Below are 22,438 nucleotides of genomic sequence, written 5' to 3'. Positions count from 1 at the left end.
ATCTACACTATCATTACTCACTACAGCCATCCAAAGTCATTATCCAGGCATGGCCATATCATGACCATGTCATAGTCTTGGTCTATCCCAATTAATTTCAGCTTGCCAGTTGTATTTGGGTTGTGTCTTGTCTGTATTAGCAGCATATTTTTACCAATGAATGTTTATGACTGAAGTTACAGCATGTCAAAACAAAGACCTAGTCTACTTACGCAACAGCCTGGTTATTTAGGAACAAAACGTTCCATTACGGACAGGAAAAAAAGTCTCTTATTATAAGAAGCAGTTCTTGGGGCATGGCTTCTTTCATGAGTGTGTTTTTTTTTTTTTTTCAGCCCACCTTTCTCAGGGACAGATCCCATCAAAATTTATAACATGGTGTTGAAAGGAATTGAAAAGGTAGACTTCCCACACCGAATTGGACGTCGCTCTGAAGATCTGATCCGTAGGTTGTGCAGGTAATAATGAGTAGATGTTGTTGTGTGTATTGAGGGTGCGGGGGAGCTGGTAAACTCTGGAAAATATGAGATACAGTCTCATTGAAAGGTTCATGGTTTCTTTCGTGAGTATTTTTGACTATACGGCAAAGACAAATTCAGCCAAAATGGCATTCCTCAAATCAGATAGTATGAGAAATAATAAATATATGCAAAAACAGTAAAAAAAAGCTAAATCCACCAGTGCAAAAAAAAAGTTCAAATTACAGTTAAATGTTTCCAGCTGGGAGGGAAAATATGACCTCCTTCCAGGACGTAGTCATGAAACTTGAGCAACCAATTACCAGACTCGAATATTGTCACGTGAAGGAGGAGAGGAAATCCTTTGTAAGCTCTGACCATCATAGAGCATATACAGGGTTTGGATTCCTAGCTCCGACAGAGGAACAGAGGGGTAGAGGAGCACAGAAAAGATCAGTATCAGTGGGTGTGTTGGGGGAGGTGAATTGCTGATCTCAAGAGAACATGTAATTCTGTCCAGAATGGCGAAAGGAACAAAGTCTCTTTAAAACGTAAAAAAAAAAAAAAAAAAAAGGGTTAAAAGCTCAATCATTTAAGTTGGACTCCCAGTAAACAGCTAAATATACACTTGAAATATACATATGTGTATTGTCTTTTCTGCCAGAAGATCTGTAACTCTGTCCAGCTTTTTCTGTGATACATACACCTCTGCAAGATAGCACATAGCACAAGTATACTTTTTTGTGAACTCTCCTCCCACTTCTACCTGAGCTTCTCGCACAAACAAGAATGACACTCTGGGCTCAGAGGAAATTTATTGAATGTCGCTGGATATAATTCCAACTGGAAGAAGGGCATGTAGTGGCAAAAAAGTGTTACTGTGGAGGACAGCTCTAAATTTAAGGTGAATATTGCAGCAAAAGTTTTCTTTTTTAAAATTTTTTATTATTACTGGCTTCTTGAATTTTAAAGCCCATCCCCCGAGAAAACTCAAACCCCTCTCATTCCTCTTACACCCCCTCTTACCTATTTAGTGCATTTTTTTAAACAATTTTTATTGACAAAGATGCAAAAAAAGAAGACATTTTGGTACAATAACCACTATGCTCAACATGAGCATATGGAATACAAAATTCAATACACAAATACAGAACATATCCACAATTGCAAATATAAAGTCCAGAAAATCATGTCTGATAGAGAAAATTGTGACAAATTACTCAGTAGAGAGAGATTGGGTACAGAGTATTTTTATATAAAGTACACAGGTAAAGTCACACCTTAACATATACTGTAGGTTAAGTATACATTATGAATACCTTGTATTAGTAGTAGTGAAAGTAGACGAACACCAAGGTTCCCACACCTTGTTATATTTGTTAAGGCAACCTCTGTGCTCAAAAATACGTTTTTCATAAGGTAGTATCTGGTTCACCATCTGAATCCATTGACGGGTAGATGGAGGAGCAAATTGATTCCATTTAAGTGCAATAGCCTTACAGGCCAGAAACAGTGTTTACCTCAGCAATACTCTAGTACATTTTTACCATTGTTCCTTGTCTAATATACCCAGCAAATATATCACTGGATATGGCACTGGAATAGAAAGAATTTGGGATAATATGGCAATCACTCTCTTCCATTAGCCAACTATAAACACCAGTTTAATTCTAGCCCCAAAGGGATTGTAAAGTCAGAAGGTTTTTTATCCTAATGCGTTCTATGCTCTAAGATAAAAAAACCTTCTGTGTACAGCAGCCCCTCTCAGTCCCTTAATACTTACCTGAGCCCATCTTTATCCAGCAATGTTACAGGAGTGTTTCAACTGCCTGGGACTCCCCTCCTCATTGGCTGATACAGCAGAGTGGCGCGATTGACTCCCACTGCTGTCAATCAAAGTGTGTCAGGAGAGACAGGGGGGCGGGCCAGTGCTCCATGTCTGAATAGGCACAGGGAGCTGTGACTCAGTTTGGATGCCCCTATAACAAGCTGCTTGCTGTGGGGGCACTCAACAGGAGGGAGGAGGGAGGAGCCAGGAGCTCAGAAGAGGGACCCGAGAAGTGGAGGATCTGGGCCACTCTGTGCAAACCCATTACACAGAGCAGGTAAGCATGACATTTTGTTTTTTCTTTACAATCACTTTAATCCATCATCAGTGTCCCTTGCTGGCACCATGTGCAGGGAACCACTAATACAGAACTGGATATACAGTATGTCTGTGCCAGCTGGTTCCTTCACACTCACGTCATCACTTCACTCTCTCTTCTGGATGATGAGAGGACCCTTCCATTGGATAGCCAGTGAAGTATCCCCACCATGGACATGAAAGAAGTGAGAACAGTCTGGACCAGAACATCATGTGACCAGATAATTAAAGCAGATCGAAAGCCACCAGTTTAACTTTTTTTCCATAACAGTTAATTCAAGGCATACCACAAATAAAAACCATCATGGTAGCTTGTGCTCTCTGAATTGTCAAGCCATCAAATGGCTTGTTTCATAAGTGATCACATGTACAGCACCATAGCAACTGCAGATCAAACCGAGAGTAATATGGCAGCTTCTTGACTATTAAGGGTAAAAGGGTTTAATTTCATAATTTCACTTAAAGGTGCGTAAAATGGCTACTAGTTGGCTAGTAATAAGAGGTTGTCAGGTGAGGGGTGTGTGTGTGTGTGTGTGTGTGTGATGGGGGGGGGGGGGTCAACCTTAAGTAAATATACATTTAAAAACAAATCTTGTTCCACTTTAGGAAATACAGTGTTGTACCCTTCCTCCAGTCACCCTTCTGATGATTGGATAGTAAAGGAGCAGCAGGACATGAACAAGTCATCAGTTCTGCTCACTGTGCCCTCTTCTGCTGTCAGCACAGGTGTATACAGCAGAATCTAACTGGGGCCTACTGCTACCCTTCCCTCTCCCAGTTTTTGTGCAAAGGATCAGAGAAGGATAGTTTCAGGATTATTTCTGCCACTAATGCAACACATGTATGTTAAAATAAATGTTAATATTTTTAAGAATAAGAAATAAAATAAAATATAAATAAATATGTGTTTTTATGTGCCTGGGGTTAACAGACTGACCTCAATTGTACAGTACAGTATGAAACACAGGTTAGAGATTCACAGACCCTGGGTTATGGGCTGCCATCTTCAGGTGATTGGACACTGGCAAAGCTTTGCTGGACACGGCCCCTGGGCATAACTTTATAAAACTAGCCCAGTCAGGGAGACCTCAATTTTTTTCTAATGTTTTAAGGTCTTCTCCCTCTTATTTAAATTATTCTATATTTAGGTAGTTTATTTTACTTCAAGTATATACATTAATACAATTATTTTTTTTTTTTAATGTTGTACAAAATTCCTTTGTTGTTTTTAATTATTCAGAAATTTTTTTTTTCATGTGGAAATTTTTATTGTTACTGACACTGACATATTTTTAAATATCTTTGCCACTTTACAAAAAGTCAAGCCTTCTCCTTTGAGTGCATTGCCCTGTAAGCGACATGGCACTCAAGGGATTTCTTCAAGTCCTTTCCATTAGTCATACACACTTTTGAAAAACAATCAGCCTGCGTATGGGTATCCTGTAATGTTCTATACAGTCTGATGTACTAAGGCTTTTTCTTTTTACTCAAAGAACAGTGGTGTTTTAAAGACTTAAAAAAAGAACTAAACCCTTCTGAACACTGTTATTTGCAGTCTATTTTTATTTATCAGGAAACAGAGTTCTTTGTGCACTACAAACCTTAAAGAAAGAGTGGATAGAAACCTTTCAGTTTCAGGATAAAAATATAAAAGCCTGAAATTGTTTCTTTAGCTTTTTTGTTTGACTCTGGTAAACAAACCCTTGGAAGGGTAGGCTATTCTGCTGGCCTATGCCACAGCTAAAATGATGTACATGCTCCATTCCACAAAACAATGAATTTATTATCGGTCGGAGGGCACTTCCAAATGTGAGTTGGCATTTTATATTTTTTAACATGTATGCTTTTATACAGAATAAACATGTTGTGCAATGAACACAAGGACAACACTGCACTGGAGTGTAAATAAGCTGCCAGCACTCAGAGTAAAGATACATACTCCAAAAAAATAAATGGAAAAAAAGAAGTGCAACGCTAAAAACAATTATGAATAAAAATTATTGAATAAAAATTGTAAAATAAAGAGACACAAAAGTCCATAAATAATAAATGCCAAAGTCCCGGGTTGATACTCCATGTGAGCAAACAAAATATCACCATAATGTGAGGCGTGCTAGGTATCGTAGATGAAAAGCGTGACCCAGCGGTTCCTACTTAACTCCCAAGGTGGATAATAAATTCTGCTTACCAGAACCGATTGACCACTAGATTATAGGTGGTCTCATCAAACACAAGGAAGTAGATCTCCCTCAAAACCATACAGCCTGAAACCACTCGGGAAACGTGATGTTATCTCCAAGAAATCTCCAAAAAATCAAAAAAGCTCTAACATAGTGTAGTATCCAATAACGCTTTATTTTAAAAATATATGTTGCACTTACAAGATCCATCTGTTAAAATCACATGTCAGTGTAAAATTGTATACATTGTATATGTTGTGCAATGATAGTGACCGAGAGAGGAGAGCAATATAACATACAGGATTCTTTTATTGTATGAGTGACCGAGAGAGGAGAGCAATATAACATACCGGATTCCTGAATGTTTTAAAAGGCCATGGTTACATTGATTAACACAGTGGACCCAACATCCTGAGTGGATGATTACACTTTATACTGGAGGATTTCTGGTGAGTGAGTAGATTTGACGGTGGATGATACATTCACAGAGGTGTGGAATAGTATGCAGGGCACTGAATTGGAACTTGGAATCACAGAGGAGTGATCACAGTTATAACTTTTTGCACAAGTGGACTTTCTGTACACATTATGAACTCACGCATGGGATTATCCATTATGCATTGATTTAAATTAGCACAGCTATCACCTAATAGTATTTGTTTATCTCATATTTCACATTGTAGGGAAAATACCATAGCCGCAGCTGATAAATATATATTAGACATTCATTTTATACAGTGTTTTGCGCCGGGGACACAAATAATATATATATATATATATATATATATATATATATATATATATATATATATATATATATATATATTTAGGTCTTGTGTTCTTTAAATTTAGTACACATTTTCCCAACATTTACTTTTGAAATATGCAAGGCACTAACAAATGGGGTGTTATACACATGTTATAGAAGACCAATCATGAAAGAAATATGTACAGTAGGTTGTCATTGATAATTTCTCCTTCAGAAAATGACAGTTGCCTGACTGTCCTGCTACTGCATTGGCTTCATTACTTTGATTCATTTAAAGCAATGGTGTATATTCTATCCACCACACCACTGTAGAATTTCCTATAGAAACAATAGTGCCCTATTTATAAACCTGCATGAGTAGGGCTTTTATAAACATAGAATGTGTCGGCAGATAAGAACCATTTGGCCCATCTAGTCTGCCCAATATATCTGAATCCTATGAATAGTCCCTGGCCCTATCTTATATGAAGGATAGCCTTATGCCTATCCCATGCATGCTTAAACTCCTTCACTGTATTTGCAGCTACCACTTCTGCAGGAAGGTTATTCCATGCATCCACTACTCTCTCAGTAAAGTAATACTTCCTCATATTACTTTTAAACCTTTGCCCCTCTAATTTAAAACTGTGTCCTCTTGTGGTAGTTTTTCTTCTTTTAAATATACTCTCCTCCTTTACCGAGTTGATTCCCTTTATGTATTTAAAAGTTTCTATCATATCCCCTCTGTCTCTTCTTTCTTCCAAGCTATACATGTTAAGGTCCTTTAACCTTTCCTGGTAAGTTTTTCCTGCAATCCATGTACTAGTTTAGTAGCTCTTCTCTGAACTCTCTCTAGAGTATCTATATCCTTCTGGAGATATGGCCTCCAGTACTGCGCACAATACTCCAAGTGAGGTCTCACCAGTGTTCTGTACAGCGGCATAAGCACTTCTCTCTTTCTACTGCTTATACCTCTCCCTATACATCCAAGCATTCTGCTGGCATTTCGTGCTGCTCTATTACATTGTCTTCCCACCTTTAAGTCTTCTGAAATAATTACTCCTAAATCCCTTTCCTCAGATATTGAGGTCAGGACTGTGTCAAATATTCTATATTCTGCCCTTGGGTTTTTACGTCCCAGGTGCATTATCTTGCACTTATCCACATTAAATTTCAGTTGCCAGAGTTCTGACCATTCTTCTAGTTTTCCTAAATCCTTTTCCATTTGGCGTTTCCCTCCAGGAACATCAACCCTGTTACATATCTTTGTGTCATCAGCAAAAAGACAAACCTTACCATCGAGGCCTTTTGCAATATCACTTATGAAGATATTAAACAAAATTGGTCCCAGTACAGATCCCTGAGGTACCCCACTGGTAACATGAGTAGGGCTCTGATCCTATCTGACAGCATTGTATACAGTTCCTAATTAAATTCCCCCACCTCCCATTTTTTATCCTTTTTTAACCATTGTTGTTATGTCACTTGCACAGTTTGTTTGAAATCTTTGCAAATTTATAAAAAAAAAAAGAAATCACATGTACATAAGTATTTACAGCCTTTGCTAAATACTTTGTTGAAGCACCTTTGGCACCAATTACAGCCTCAAGTCTTTTTGAGAATGTTGCAAGACCTCTCAAGGTCCATCAGGCTGGATAGGGAGAGTCAGTGCACAGCCATTTTCATATCTCTAGAGATGTTCAATCTTGTTCAAGTCTGGGCTCTGGCTAGGCCACTCAAGAATATTCACAGAGTTGTCCTGTAGCCACTCCTTTGTTGTCTTGACTGTGTGCTTAAGGTTGTTGTCCTGTTGTAAGATAAACTTTCACCCCAGTCTGAGGTCCAGAGCGCTCTGGAGCAGGTTTTCATCAAGGATGTCTCTGTACATTGATGCATTCATCTTTCCCTCGATCCTGACTACTCTCCCAGTTCCTGCCACTGAAAAACATCCCCACAGCATGATGCTGCTGTCACCATGCTTCACTGTAGGGATGGTATTGGCCAGGTGATGAGCAGTGCCTGGTTTCCTCCAGACAGGACGCTTGCCATTCAGGCCAAAGAGTTCAATCTTTGTTTCATCAGACCAGAGAATTTTGTTTCTCATGGTGTGAGAGTCCTTCAGGTGCCTTTTGTCAAACACCAGGCGGGCTGTCATGTGCCTTTTACTGAGGAGTGGCTTCCGTCTGGCAACTCTATCATATAATTCCTTGGACTTAATGGCCTGGTTTGTGCTCTGACATGCACTATTAACTGTGGGATGTTATATAGACAGGCGTATGCCTTTCAAAATTATGTCCAATAAACTGAAATTACCACAGGTGGACTCCAATCAAGTTATAGAAACATCTCAAGGATGATCAGTGGAAACAGGATGCACCTGAGCTCAAATTTGAGTGTCACGGCAAAGGCTGTGAATACTTATATACATGTGATTTTTTTCCATTTTTTATTTTTAATACATTTGCAAAGTTTTTAAACAAACATCTTTAATGTTGTCATTATGGGGTGTTTTTTGTAGAATTTTAAGGAAAAAAATTAATTTAATCCATTTTGGAATAAGGCTACTGTAACATAACAAAATGTGGAAAAAGTGAAGCGCTGTGAATACTTTCCAGATGCACTGTATGTCTGAGCACTTTCAAGTTCAATAATACTCTGTTCACCAATCTAAAGCCAGTGATGTGATATCTCATCAGCAGCCAATCAAATTTATGCGTACATATGAAGGTTTTTTTTTTTGTTTAGCACCTCTATGCTACAGCTTTAGGGTTGCTGACACAACTATGAACTTATGGTCTAGTAGAATGCAGCCACTGCTGCAAAAGATTTTGCCTTGTCCTTGCACTTATGGTGGAACAGTAAATTTGTAAAGGTCTTTGACACGGCCGGCCGCCCGGCGGACTCCGTTTTGCTCAGCGGGGATCTATCCGCTGATCCCCGCTGAGCAGGTGGATGACAGGTCCATCTCCGCTCACTATGCTGAGACTGACCTGTCAGATCCCCGCTCTCCTCTATGGGAAATCGGATGAAAACGGACCGCCTGTTCGTTTTCATCCGATCCCTCAGATATAGGGTTTCCATCCGTCTGGAGTTCACAGACAGGATCGGATCGGATAGCAGCGAGTGTAAAGCCCCGTACACACGTACCGATGGTCGGCTTACAAATGTTCCTCTTTTCTCCCCGGGATGTCGGTGTCTGCTGAAAAGTGCAAAGACAGCACAAGGACAGCACAAGAATTTTGTCCGCCGACTGCAGAAGTGATGTCATGTAATGGTTAACTTTCCCTGTGTTTTCTATTTTCTGAGCATGCCCAGTCTTGCAAATCTGCGGTCTGTCGGCCGAATTGTGTACTGACAGGCGAACAATCGTCCGTTCTGGTGTCGGCATACAAATATTTTCATGTTTGCAAGAAAGACTTTTGTCCGCGGATTGTGCGCAGACATCTGTCGGAGGCACCATACTAACACGCGTACAATCGGCAGATCCTTCGTCCACCGACGTTTGTATGCCGACGATCGGTACGTGTGTACGGGCCTTAAGCGAACATGTCACCACTGACATCCGCTGCTCCATAGAGATACATGAAGCATCCAATCAGGTCCGCCTGAAAAACTGACAGGAAGACCTAATCAGAAAGCCTGTGTTAGAGGACCCTTAAAGTCATCTCATGTAAGCTGTGTGGGCAAAGCACAGGTTAACATTAAGCTGCAAATGCTAGACTCTATTGTAAAACTGGGTATGGTTTTTCATATAGTTCTAGATAGCAGCAATTTCAATAACATGACTCATAGCTCAATGTGTAAGTGAGCAATCAATGTAGAATGGCTAAGGGAAAAGATTCTTCTTGGGAATTTCAACTCATGCTAAAGGGAAAAAGAAGTCTGAGTCATTGTCATGTTTCAGACCTTTGAACGCTGCTATGTTGTTTTGCAGTTTTGCTAATGAAACTGGATGATTGCTCATTTAGTACAAAATTTTCTGCATTATCTAGTATATTACTATTAATGACTTAAATAGCAACTGTTTTACTATGCTAAGAAAAAAAAATCACACTGCTGTGCCTTACCAAGGGAATTATGATGCAATGTTGAATAGCTCTTATACTGTATGTTCTTATTTTACTGATATAACAGTTGTGTAGAATCACTAAGTACCTGCAATACAAAATTACATATTCATGAATTATTTAACACACATGGCAATTCATTCATATTAGTTTCCATTTTTACTGTTGTATATAAGAGATCTGACTGCAGTGGATGATTTTTGTTCTTTACTATCTAAAATGAATCTAAGCCTTGTTACATACATAGTTACATAGTTACATAGTAGGTGAGGTTGTATAAAGACAATAGTCCATCCAGTTCAACCTGTGTAGGTGTGTGTGACTGTAATCATCTAACATAGCCCTCAATCTCCTGATCCTTGAGATGTAAGTCTAAGAGTCTTTTGAAAGTCACCATACTACCCGCAGAAACCACCTCTTGTGGTAGACAATTCCACAATCTTGTAGCCCTAACAGTAAAGAACCCCCCACGTTGCCTGAGGTTAAAACGCTTCTCCTCTAATCGCATTGTATGTCCTCGAGTCCTCATGCAATTCCTTCGAATGAACAGCTTTTCTTCTAAGCTGAGATCCCCATTAAGATATTTATAAATTGCTATCATGTCCCCTCTCAGACGTCTTTTCTCCAGGGAAAATAAATCGAGCGATTGCAGCCGCTCTTCATAGGTAAGGTCCTCCAACCCCCTAATCAGTTTAGTTGCCCTTCTCTGGACTTTCTCCAGCTCCAACACATCCCTCCTGAGGACTGGCGACCAGAACTGGACAGAATACTCCAGATGCGGTCGGACCAGAGTTTTATAAAGTGGAAGGATTATAGTCTTATCTCTGGAATACATCCCTTTCTTTATGCATGCTAATATTCTGTTGGCTTTGGAAGCTGCCGCTTGGCATTGCATGCTGTTGCCTAATCTATCATCAACTAAGACTCCCAGATCTTTCTCCATTTTTGATTCCCCCAAGGGTTCCCCTCCTAACGTGTATTGTGTTTTTATGTTTTTGGTCCCCAAGTGCAAAACCTTACACTTCTCCACATTAAACCTCATTTGCCATGTCGTTGCCCACTCCGTAATTTTGTCCAGGTCATTCTGTAGGATATCTGCTTCATGCTGTGCAGTTATTGCCCTGGCCAATTTTGTGTCATCTGCAAAAACTGATAACGAACTACTGATCCCTTCCTCAATGCTGTTTATGAATAAATTGAACAAGGTTGGTCCCAGGACTGAGCCCTGGGGCACCCCGCTTACTACCTCAGACCAGTCTGAGTATGCGCTGTTTATTACTACCCTTTGGACACGGCCTTTTAGCCAATTCCGTATCCAAGAGCAAACCCTGCTGTCGATACCTGCAGACCTTATTTTATAAATTAAGCGCTTGTGGGGAACTGTATCAAACGCCTTAGCGAAATCCAAGTACACCACATCCACTGGTCTCCCCCTATCTAGCTCACAGCTCACTTCCTCGTAGAATGCTAAGAGATTGGTTTGACAAGAACGCCCATTTGTAAACCCGTGCTGGTTACTACTGATGATGTTGTTGTCTTTAGCATACTCTACGATATAGTCCCTTATCATCCCCTCCAAAAGTTTACATATTATTGATGTCAGACTGACAGGCCTATAATTTCCCGGGATATGTCTCTGGCCCTTTTTGAATATCGGAATCACGTTAGCCTTCCTCCAATCCCCTGGTACATCTCCTGTCCTAATACTGTCAGCAAAGATCAGGAACAGTGGTCTAGATATAACCATACTGAGTTCCTTGAGCACTCTCGGATGTACGCCATCCGGGCCTGGTGATTTGTTTGTGTTAAGTTTATCCAGTCTTTCCCTGATTTCCCCCTCTGTTAGCCATAGTGGCAAGTCCTGTGTATTACTACTAACCATACAGTCATGGTCAGTGTACCCTTCCTTTTCCTGCGTAAAGACTGACGAGAAAAAAGAATTCAGCACGGTTGCTTTTTCAGTGTCCTCTGTAACCATCCTCCCATCATCGTTAATTATGTGTGCAATATGCTCTGCCCTAGTTTTTTTGCTGTTGATATATTTAAAGAATTTCTTTGGGTTTTTTTTACTATCCTCCGCTATTTGTCTCTCAAAGTTGATTTTAGCCATCTTGATTTCGTGTTTACACTTCTTATTTTCCTCCTTGTATTGCTGGAAGGCTGATACTGTGCCCTCTGATTTATATTTCTTGAAGGCCAATTTTTTTCCCCTAATAAGTTTTTTAACGCTACGGTTTAGCCAGCCAGGTTTGGCTTTGTCTCTTCTAAATTTATTCCCCATAGGAATGCACTGCAAGATGCCTTTGCTTAATATTGTTCTAAAGCATTCCCATTTTTCCTCTGTGGTCAGTGATCCCAGGGTTTGGTCCCAGTTTACCCTTTCCATCAATGAGTACAATTTTGGAAAGTCTGCCCTTCTGAAGTTTAGGGTTCTTATGTTCCCCACTTGCCTTTTTATATTATTATTTATACTAAATGTGATCATCCTGTGATCGCTAGAGCCCAGGTTGTCCTGGACTCCTACCTCCGAGATTATGTCTGGGTCATTAGTGATCAATAGATCCAGGATAGCATTCTCTCTAGTAGGGGAATCCACCAACTGCGACATGTAGTTATCCTGTAAGGTTTCCGTGAATAGCCGGGCCTTATGCGAGTGTGCAGTCCCCTCTTCCCAGTCAATGTCGGGATAATTGAAGTCCCCCAATATGATGACTGATCCTAGTTTTGCCGCTTTACCTATTAGTGCTAAAAATTCCAGCTCTACCTCCTCCCCTTGGTTAGGTGGCCTATAGCAAACCCCCACAACTACTTTTCCCTTATCTTCTTCCCTATCGAGTTCAACCCACACAGATTCTAAATCCATGCTCATCCCATCCGTAATGTCACTCCTTTCTAGCACCTTTATATTGTTCTTGACATAGAGACATACCCCTCCCCCTCTTTTACCAACCCTGTCCTTCCGGTACACCGAATACCCTTGGATATTGGCCAGCCAGTCATGTGAGGGGTCGAACCAAGTCTCCGTTATTCCCACAAGGTCTATGTCTTCCTCATGTACTAACATTTCCAACTCATCCATCTTATTAGCTAGGCTCCTGGCATTAGCATATACCCCTCTTAGTTTTACGGAAGTTAAACGTGATTGGCGGTTTTGTTTATTTCTGTTTGGTCTGCTGTTCTCCCGCACAGACCCGCCAATTGATGTTGTTGACCTACTGTCGCTGTTGACCCTACAACTGCCTTCAGTCCTCTGCTCCCTCCTGACTGATTCTACTTCTGAGCCCTCCCCCCCGTCTCCTAGTTTAAAAGCCCCTCCAACTCGGTGGCCATCTTTCTCCCCAAAAGAGCTGTACCGTCCCCATTAAGGTGCAGCCCATCCTTACTAAAGAGCCGGTAGCCGACTGAGAAGTCAGCCCAGTTCTCCAGGAACCCAAACCCCTCCTTCCTACACCAATTCCTCAGCCACTTGTTAACTTCCCTAAGCTCCTTCTGCCTCTCCTGTGTAGCTCGAGGTACAGGCAGTATTTCAGAGAAAACCACCTTGGAGGTCCTTTTCCTTAATCTATTACCTAAGTCCCTGAAATCGTTCTTAAGGATCCTCCACCTACCTTTAACTTTGTCATTAGTGCCCACATGCACCATGACCGCTGGGTCATCCCCAGCCCCGCCCAACAATCTGTCTGCCAGATCTGCGATGTGCCGAACTCGGGCGCCCGGTAAACAACAAACTGTTCGGTTCACGCGATCTTTTTTACAGATTTCCCTCTCTGTCCTCTTGATAATTGAGTCCCCAACTACCACAACCTGTCTAACCTTTCCTGCGTTACGGCCCCCCTTCTTCCTGGAGCCATCCCTCCCCTGGCAGCTGGGGGAGGGCGCATGCTCCAGCACTGCCACCCCTGAGTTGATATCCCCCTCAACCTGCAACTCGGCAAACATGTTAGGGTCTACCAACTCAGGACTGGCCTCCCTGACTCTCCTCCCCCTAACATTCCTAACAGTCACCCAGCTGCGTACCTCTGCTGCTTGCGTCTCCTCTATTCCTCCCTCCTCTATGCTGACCCCTGCCAGCGCCTGATGGGTAATGTCCAAGCTCCTTTTCAGGTTGTAGATGCCACGCAGTCTTGTCACTGTGTTCTCTAGATCCACGATGTGGGCTTCCAGAGCAACAAGTCGCTCACATCTTGCACAGCAGTATTCGTCCTCGATTGTTTCATCAAGGAACGCATACATGCCGCAAGAAGTGCACTGAGTGGCATCCCCAATCCTGTCGGACATTATTACCCACTACTCTATGGGGATAATATTAACGACCTGCTCTTCCTTACCTACACTACCTCTAACTTCCCTGGTACAAAACCTGGGGTACCCACCAGTCGCTAATACCCTCACCAGTCACTAGATACTCACCAGTCGCAAGGATCCTCACCAGTCGCAAGATACTCACCAGTCGCAAGGATACTCACCAGTCGCAAGGATACTCACCAGTCGCAAAGATACTCACCAGTCGCAAAGATACTCACCAGTCGCAAAGATACTCACCAGTCGCAAGCTACTTCACCAGTCGCAAGGGTACTCACCAGTGCAAGGATACTCACCAGTCGCAAGGATACTCACCCGTCGCAAGATACTCACCAGTCGCAAGGATACTCACCAGTCGCAAGGATACTCACCAGTCGCAAGGATGCTCACCAGTCGCAAAGATACTCACCAGTCGCAAAGATACTCACCAGTCGCAAGGACACTCACCAGTCGCAAAGATACTTCCAGTCGCAAGGATACTCACCAGTCGCAAGATACTCACCAGTCGCAAGTTACTTCACCAGTCGCAAGGATACTCACCAGTGCAAGGATATTCACCAGTTGCAAGGATACTCACCAGTTGCAAGGATACTCACCCGTCACAAGGTACTCACCAGTCGCAAGGATACTCACCAGTCGCAAGGATACTCACCAGTCGCAAAGATACTCACCAGTCGCAATGATACTCACCAGTCGCAAAGATACTCACCAGTCGCAAAGATACTCACCAGTCGCAAGGACACTCACCAGTCGCAAAGATACTCACCAGTCGCAAAGCTACTCACCAGTCGCAATGATACTCACCAGTCGCAAAGATACTCACCAGTCGCAGGGATACTCACCTGTCGCAAGGATACTCACCTGTCGCAAGGATACTCACTAGTCGCAAGGACACTCACCAGTCGCAAAGATACTCACCAGTCGCAAAGATACTCACCAGTCGCAAAGATACTCACCAGTCGCAGGGATACTCACCTGTCGCAAGGATACTCACCAGTCGCAAGGACACTCACCAGTCGCAAAGATACTCACCAGTTGCAAGGACACTCACCAGTCGCAAAGATACTCACCAGTCGCAAGATACTCACCAGTCGCAAGGATACTCACCAGTCGCAAGGATACTTACCAGTCGCAAGGATACTTACCAGTCGCAAGGATACTTACCAGGTACTCAGTTGCAGAGACAGTCACACAGCAGTCAGTCGCAGTACAGACAAACAGCTATTGATTTCTTACAGAGTACAGTCACATAGCTTTCCCCCTGTTTGCAGCTGCTGCTCTACTCACAGCTGCTGACACACACACACTGGGACGGATGTCTCCTCCTCCTCACTGGGCACGGACGGTCCTCCTCCTCTTCTTCCAGGCACTAAGGAAGGCGGGTTCTGACCTCCGCCGCCGCCGCCGCCGCCGCTCTCTGCCTCGGCTCCCGTCCTCCACCTCCGCTCAGTTGCTGGTCCCTGCACGGTGCACCCGCACCCCTTGTGCGGCTTCCCCCGCACGTGTCCCCGCAGCTCCTCTTCCTTCCTCCTCTCTCCCTTGCCGCACGAACCGCACGGCATATTCTTGTACAGGGGCTCTTTCTCCAAAAATATTTTATGTTAATACATGTTTTGCTATCAAATTGTGTTAATTTTTTTTTTGACCATGGTTTATACATAGTAGTTGAGGTTGAATAAAGACAATAGTCCATCCAGTTCAACCTGTGTAGGTGTGTGTGGATGTAATTATTTCCCATACCCCTGAATGTTGTGATCTTTGAAAACGGCCTCCCGAAATTACAAGTCCGCACTGCAGCCGTATATAGGCTGTAGCGCGGATGTCAGGAAGTTAAGTATGGCCCATATTTATATAGCAGTGCATGTGGCATTCACCAAACTTCCACAGATGGTTAACTGTTTCCTGTAATTTAAAAGCACCAGGAAGATTCACCTACAGCAAATATTTAGTGAATGTCACATTCACTGCGTTACAAATATGACCCTTAGTGACTCTGTACAAAATTAGTTGTGAATATGATATATAAATATTAGTAGTGACAGAGGTTGATTTGCAAAATTTGGTGCAGCTGTGCATGATAGCCAATCAGCTTCTAACTTCAGCTTGTTCAAATAGGCGTTGACCAAAAAAAAAAACCTGGAAGATGATTGGTTTCTATGCAGAGCTGCACCAGATTTCACACTCTTCTGGTTTAATAAATCAGCCTCATTAACGTCAGTGTTCTGCATAAAGTTCAGAAAGACTCTCCCCGCGCGCTCCCGCGAGCGCGCATCGGGGAGAATCTGTGTCGGCCGTGTCCCTTGGACTTGGCCGATCACAGATCGTGGTGAATGGCCAATCACAGCGGCCATTCACCATGTGATCAAGCCGTCCAATGAGAGATGATCTCATATGTAAACATATGAGATCATCTCTCATCGCCGGCGCTCCTTCCTCACACAGAGCCTGCAGTGTGAGGAAGGAGGGGGAGCCGTCAGCCACCGGGGACACACAGCAATGTAATCAGGGCACTGATCACCAGTGCCCTGATTACTAAAGGTAAAAAAACATACACACATTGCCCCCCCATCAGTGCCCACAGTGCCCGCCTCAGTGCCCCCCATCAATGCCCACAATCAGTGCCCATAGTGCTGTCAGTAAGTGCCCATCAGTGCCTGCTCATCTAGGCACTGATGAGCACTGACTGGCAGCACTATGGGCACTGAGTGTGGGCACTGATGGTGCTGCCCATCAGTGCTCATCAGTGCCGCCCATCAGTGCTCATCAGTGCCACCCGTCAGTGTCCATCAGTGCCATCCGCCAGTGCCCATCAGTGCCGCCCGTCAGTGCCGCCTCTCAGTGCCCAGCAGTGCCACCTCTCAGTGCCACCTCTCAGTGCCCAGCAGTGCCGCCTATCAGTGCTCATCAGTGCCGCCTATCAGTGCCGCCTATCAATGCCGCCTATCAGTGCTCATCAGTGCGGCATATTAGTACCTCCTCATCAGTGCCCATAAGTGCCACCTCATCAGTGCCCATAAGTGCCACCTCATCAGTGCCCATCAGTGCAGCCTATCAGTGCCCATCAGTGCCGCCTCATCAGCGCACATCAGTGAAGGAGAAAAGTTTATTTTCAAAATTTACTCGCAGAAAATAAGAAAAACTTTTTTTTTTTTCAAAATTTTCTGTCTTTATTCTTTTTTTTTTGTAAAAAATAAAAAACCCAGAGATGATTAAATAACACCAAAAGAAAGCTCTATTTGTGTGAAAAAAATGATAACAATTTCATATGGGTACAGTGTAGCATGACCGCGCAATTGTCAGTCAAAGTGTGACAGCGCTGAAAGCTGAAGATTGGCCTGGATGGGAAGGGTGTTTAAGTGCACAGTAGGCAAGTGGTTAAAGGACCACTATCATAATCATTTTGTGTTCTGAATGTGGCTAATATATGTAATGATAGGATTCAGTATATTAATATTTTGTATTATTTTTTTGTTATATTTATTTCTACATTTATTTACAGACCAAGGTGACAAACAAAAACTTTAGTGACAGGAGTTTGGAAAAACAAAACAGCCCTTATTTTTTGTGAAAATAATGTCAAATGGAGTGGTGTAAAGATATGCTGGGAGTTGGTTTTCCTGTTACCTTGTAATACTTTAAACACATTTTGTGACCATTAAGTGTAGTCTTAAAAAGATTTTAAGAGGATAAAAATATATAGTTACATAGTTAGTCAAGCTTAAAAAATACATGTCCTTTGAATATAACCAAGAAAAAAAATTGAATTAAAAACCTTACAGCTTCACAGCCCAAAACCCACAGTTGATCCTGAGGAAGGCAAAAAATCTTTATAAGACATAGACAAATTTGCTCTAACTGAACAAACCCCTTCTTGGTCCAAAAAAGCAATTGAAAACTCCTTGGATACACTGTATATGGTGTTATTCTAAATAAAAAAATCAATTTAGAAACACACCCAGCCTTTTTTGAAGCAATCTGCTAAGTTGCTTAAAACTATTTCTTGTAGAAAACGATTTCACATTTTCACTGACTTATTGTAAAAAACCCTTTCTGTGGCTCTTTTACATAGCGAAATGCACGCACAAATCTTAACAAAGCACCAAAAGTTTTATTTCTGTGCTGGCACAATTCTGGCAGTGCTGTCAAATTAGTAGTGAGGTTTAGGTTTCCTTCCACCATGGGTATGCAGTGGATCCAGTGAATTAGAAATTTGCGGTCCCTGCAAATTAATGCAGAAATTTGTCAGATCAAATTCTTTGGAACCATAATGTACTGCCTAGTCTTTGAACACAGGTTAGCTGGCTTAGAAGGGCCAAAAGTCGAATTTTTAATAAGCCAGCTACTCACTATAAAGCGTACTGACAATGTGCTCAATCTGTGATCATAGAAACATAGAAAAGTGGCGGTAGAATAAGACAAAGTCGGACAATTTTTTGCCATTTACTGTTGACTGTCTCACTACCTCTGCTAGTAGTTTATCTGGTAGTTGATCATGAAAGCATATTGACAACCCATTGACAAACTGCATAGGAAGTTTTAATTTTGGGCTTATAGGCACTGGAAGGTCTGTTAACCACTTTAAGACCGGAGGATTTGGCTACTCAATGACCCGGCCCTATTTTGCGATTCGGCACTGCGTGACTTTAATGGACAATTGAGAGGTCGTGCGACGCTGTACCCAAACAAAATTGACGTCCTTTTTTTCCTACAAATAGAGCTTTCTTTTGATGGTATTTGATCATATGATTTTTTTTTTTTTTGCGCTATAAACAAAAAAAGAGCGACAATTTTGAAAAAAAAACAATATTTTTCATATCCTTTTATATGAAATTCTGAAAAAAAAGAAAATGTAAAAATCTAAATTTTTTAACATTTTGGGCCAATTTGTTTTCTGCTACATATTTTTGGTAAAAAAAATTGCAAAAAGCGTATTTTGATTGGTTTGCACAAAAGTTATCATGTCTACTAACTATGGGAAAGATTTATGTCATTTTTATTGTTTTTGTTTTTTTTTTACTAGTAATGGCGGCGATCTACAATTTTTTGTGGAACTGCAACATTGCGGCGGAGAGCCTGGGGAGTCTCCCCACTGTTTCCAATGAAGGCTCTTATTGCACAGTGGAGGAAACCTAGCCAATAGCACACCAGGGCTTATGGCTATCTCAGTGGGTGGAGTTTGCCGCAATGCACCCTGGTATGGGCTATAAATCTGAGGGGAGCATGTGACAGGGTATCTTTGGTGGGAAGCAGAGTCCCAGGAGGAAGGTGATGGCTGTCTCTCCTCCTGTCAGCGCAAGTGAAGGTGTCCTGGGCAGTCTGCCTAGAGGACAAAGGTTAAGCTGAGCTGCAGAGAGGGATCCAGTGTGCTGTGGATCGAGTAGAGTTGCTGGGCAGAGGTTTCCAAGAAAACAGTATCGTGAGTACTCAAAATTGCCCAGGGGTCTGCCTAGGAGAGGGGACCACTCCAGAAGGTCAGAGGGATCTGGGAACCAGCTAACCTGTGGAGAAGGCTTAGAGAAAGGGTGTGCCAGTGTCTAAGCCCTGAAGATAAGTGAGGGAAAGAGGGTGCCAGTGTGGGCCCTGAAGTGTCTAGCAGCGCAGCAGTAGTACAAGTAGCTACCTCAGCAAGCAGTTCTTAAGGGAGCTCAAGAGGACTTCTTTATGTGAGAAAGAGGTCCAAAGTCAGTTTGGAGTTAACAGGCGGCAAGCCAGCGTTAACCAGCATCAACCAGCGTTGACCGGCATTTAACCAGCGTCAAGTCAGCGGCAGACGGCATTTTCAGTTGTCCCTAGCAAATTGTGCATAGTTGAGCCAAATGAGTATCCAACTCATTCCTTTCTCCCATCCAAGTTCTCAATAAATACAAAAAACAAAACAAAGATACTGGACTGGTCATTGTCTCAGTGCTCACACTTGGAGAAACATGCACAAAGGCACTTTTGTTGCACCCGGTGACCCAGGGGGACATATATCCAGCAAAACAGCTGGGAATCCTGCTATATATATATGTTCTTTACCAGAAACAGTGTTCAAGTGCTCAAATTTAAAGTCTACACAAGTGTAGGAAGTGTTTCCGAAAATCCAGAGAGTACACCTAAAATTCCTTAAGATGTAACTTGCAGAAGGGACACCTCAGGAATCCAGAGAAGAAAAGTGAGAATGGATTGCTTACCAAAAGTGAGTGATAACACAGAACTATGACCACCAGCTCCCCTTCCACTTCACTCATATCAATTGGAAACATATAAGATACAGACAGTCAAAGTGCAGTATGTCCTTACATTAAACATGTATTTTAAAAAATGCACTCACATTTGAACTAATTGCCATCAAAACTCCATAAGCTGCAGCAATGGTAAAATCCACAATGCATGCCTTCTGGGTCGTGGCCGCTGTGCATAGTGATGTCATGTAAGGCACGCCCTCTGATGACATCAAACGTATGATGAAACGCATAGGGCTTTGCCTTCTGCAAGTTACCTCTTCTGGAGTTTTAAGTGTACTCTCTAGATTTTCGGAAGACTTCCTGCGCTTAAAGTGTGGACTTTAAATTTGAGCACTGACTGCTTTTGGAAAGGACAGATTTTTCAGTTCTTTATACATATATATATATATGGCATTCAACACAGTTTTTTCACTTTTATATGATAGCGCTGCACTTTATTTGTTATTGTAAGGTGGATTGCTACACTAGAATTTCAAGTGTATTATGTTGGTGGCTGGGTAAATCCCCGGCCGACAGCTAAATGTAACCAAAGGAGCAGGGGAAGCTGGCGGAAGTTATTACCCAAATATGACAATGGCCAATGGCAATATTTGGTCACTGATGGGTATCTTCTAGCCAGAAGCTCAATGGGGCCCCATCTCTTTGAGCTTCTCATCAGATCTGCTTGTGATTGACAGTGCACAGCAGTGAGCAGAATCTATAGCCCCTGTTGAACTGTCTAGCAGCTATGGAATCCACCCATTGCAGTTCACTGTCAATCACACAGGAGGTGGATATGATGAGGATCTACTGCCTCAGCATCCCTATCAGACTACTTCGCCTACCCAACAGCTCAACTGCTCAGCTACTGAACCGGTCTGTGTGAAAGGTGCAGTGGGCAGGCAGGGAGCTTGCTATGGTCTCCGTGCCATCTCCCACTACGCCTTCTGCGACAAATTCCTGTACCTGTTCCCAACAGGTAATTGAATCTGTCGTAAGCACCAACATTTGTCTTACAGAGGCACAAGAGGATTCTATGACTTTTTTAATACCAATTTATGAGGATTTTTTTCTTAAAGCTGTTTATAATGTCAGACATAATATCAGAACTTACATATAAAGTGTCCCACTGCAGAAAGATTTGCCCTGTAGCAAGTAAGCAGTTGTACCTTATCTGATACAGGGGCAGGCTAGTGTATGTGGAAAAAATACTGATTGTTTGCATGGAGGAAGACAAAGTCTGTTCTGTATTTAGACATTTTTAAATGAGGTTTCTGTGTAGAAGAGAATGGTTTACACAGTTATGCAAGCATAAACAATACAATGTAAAATATAGCTGTCAGCATTTCTGCTTTGTATTTGTTCAGATGTGCTTGAAGGGAAACATTCAAATCTATTTAGAGAAATTCAGTATGACAAGCCATGATAAAGAGCTTTGGGCTTTAGATTAATGAAAATGGCATGTGGAAAACTAACTTCATATGCAAAAACACATTACCTATCGTAGAGTAGAACATGGAGATGCGATACACTCAGGTACAAAAGACAGATGCAATATTGCCACTTACTCTTTGCAGACAATAAGCTTCTTTAGGCTTAGCATGTTCCCACTCCTCACTGTAAATTAACATCCTTCTGGCAAGTTCCCCAAGCCAGGAGGCTGTTAATTAAAGTGACTATAGTTTTACAAACATGTCAAATTTACCTGCTCCGTGCAATGGTATTGCACAAAGCAGCCTCAATTCTCCTCTTCTGGGGTCCCCTGCCAGTGCTCTTGGCTCCTTTCCCCTGCTGAGTGCCCCCATAGCAAGCTGTTGGCTATGGGGGCACTCATGCAGGCTTAATCCTGAGCCACGTTGTGTGTGTCCATTGACACACACAGAGCACCTCGGCCCCCATCCACTCTCTGCTCACTAGTCGTGGTTGACAGCAGCTGGAGCTAATGGCTGTGGCTGTTGCCTACATCGCCAGTGAGAAGAGAGACGGCAGAGAGAGTTGCTGCTCTTGGGCACAGTGCTGGATCAAATTCAGGCTCAGGTAAGTATAAGGGGGACTGGAGGGGGGGGGGCTGCACATTTTTTGCAGAGTGGCCCGGATCCTCCTCTTCTCAGGTCCCACTTCGGTGCTCCTGGCCCCTCACTCCTGTTGAGTGCCCCTACAGCAAGCAGCTTGTTATGGGGGACCTGAGCCAAGTCACAGCTCCCTATGTCCATTCAGACACGAAGCCCTGACCCGGCCCCCGCCCCCCTCTCTCTCTTGACTGGCTTTGAGTGACTGCAGCGGGAGCCAATCAAGCCATGCTGCTGTCTTAGCCAATGAGGAGGGGAGTCC

The 22,438-nt window shown here is 42.6% G+C and overlaps 1 protein-coding gene across 2 annotated transcripts in view; it reads left to right on the top strand.

Moving 5' to 3' along the window:
• Positions 1–22,438, top strand: part of LOC309563143 (cGMP-dependent protein kinase 2-like) — a 254,121-nt gene that overhangs the window by 216,821 nt on the left and 14,862 nt on the right. For both annotated transcript variants that reach the window (XM_082267470.1, XM_082267469.1), the window contains exon 16: positions 336–458. In XM_082267470.1, the coding sequence (XP_082123596.1) occupies positions 336–458 (123 nt within the window). The remainder of the gene's footprint in view (positions 1–335; positions 459–22,438) is intronic.

This window comes from Pelophylax lessonae (genome assembly GCF_965119305.1).
Source record: "Pelophylax lessonae genome assembly, chromosome: 9".
NCBI classification, from domain to species: domain Eukaryota; kingdom Metazoa; phylum Chordata; class Amphibia; order Anura; family Ranidae; genus Pelophylax; species Pelophylax lessonae.
Note: the sequence above shows the minus strand (reverse complement) of the source record. Positions and strands in the feature narration are given on the sequence as shown.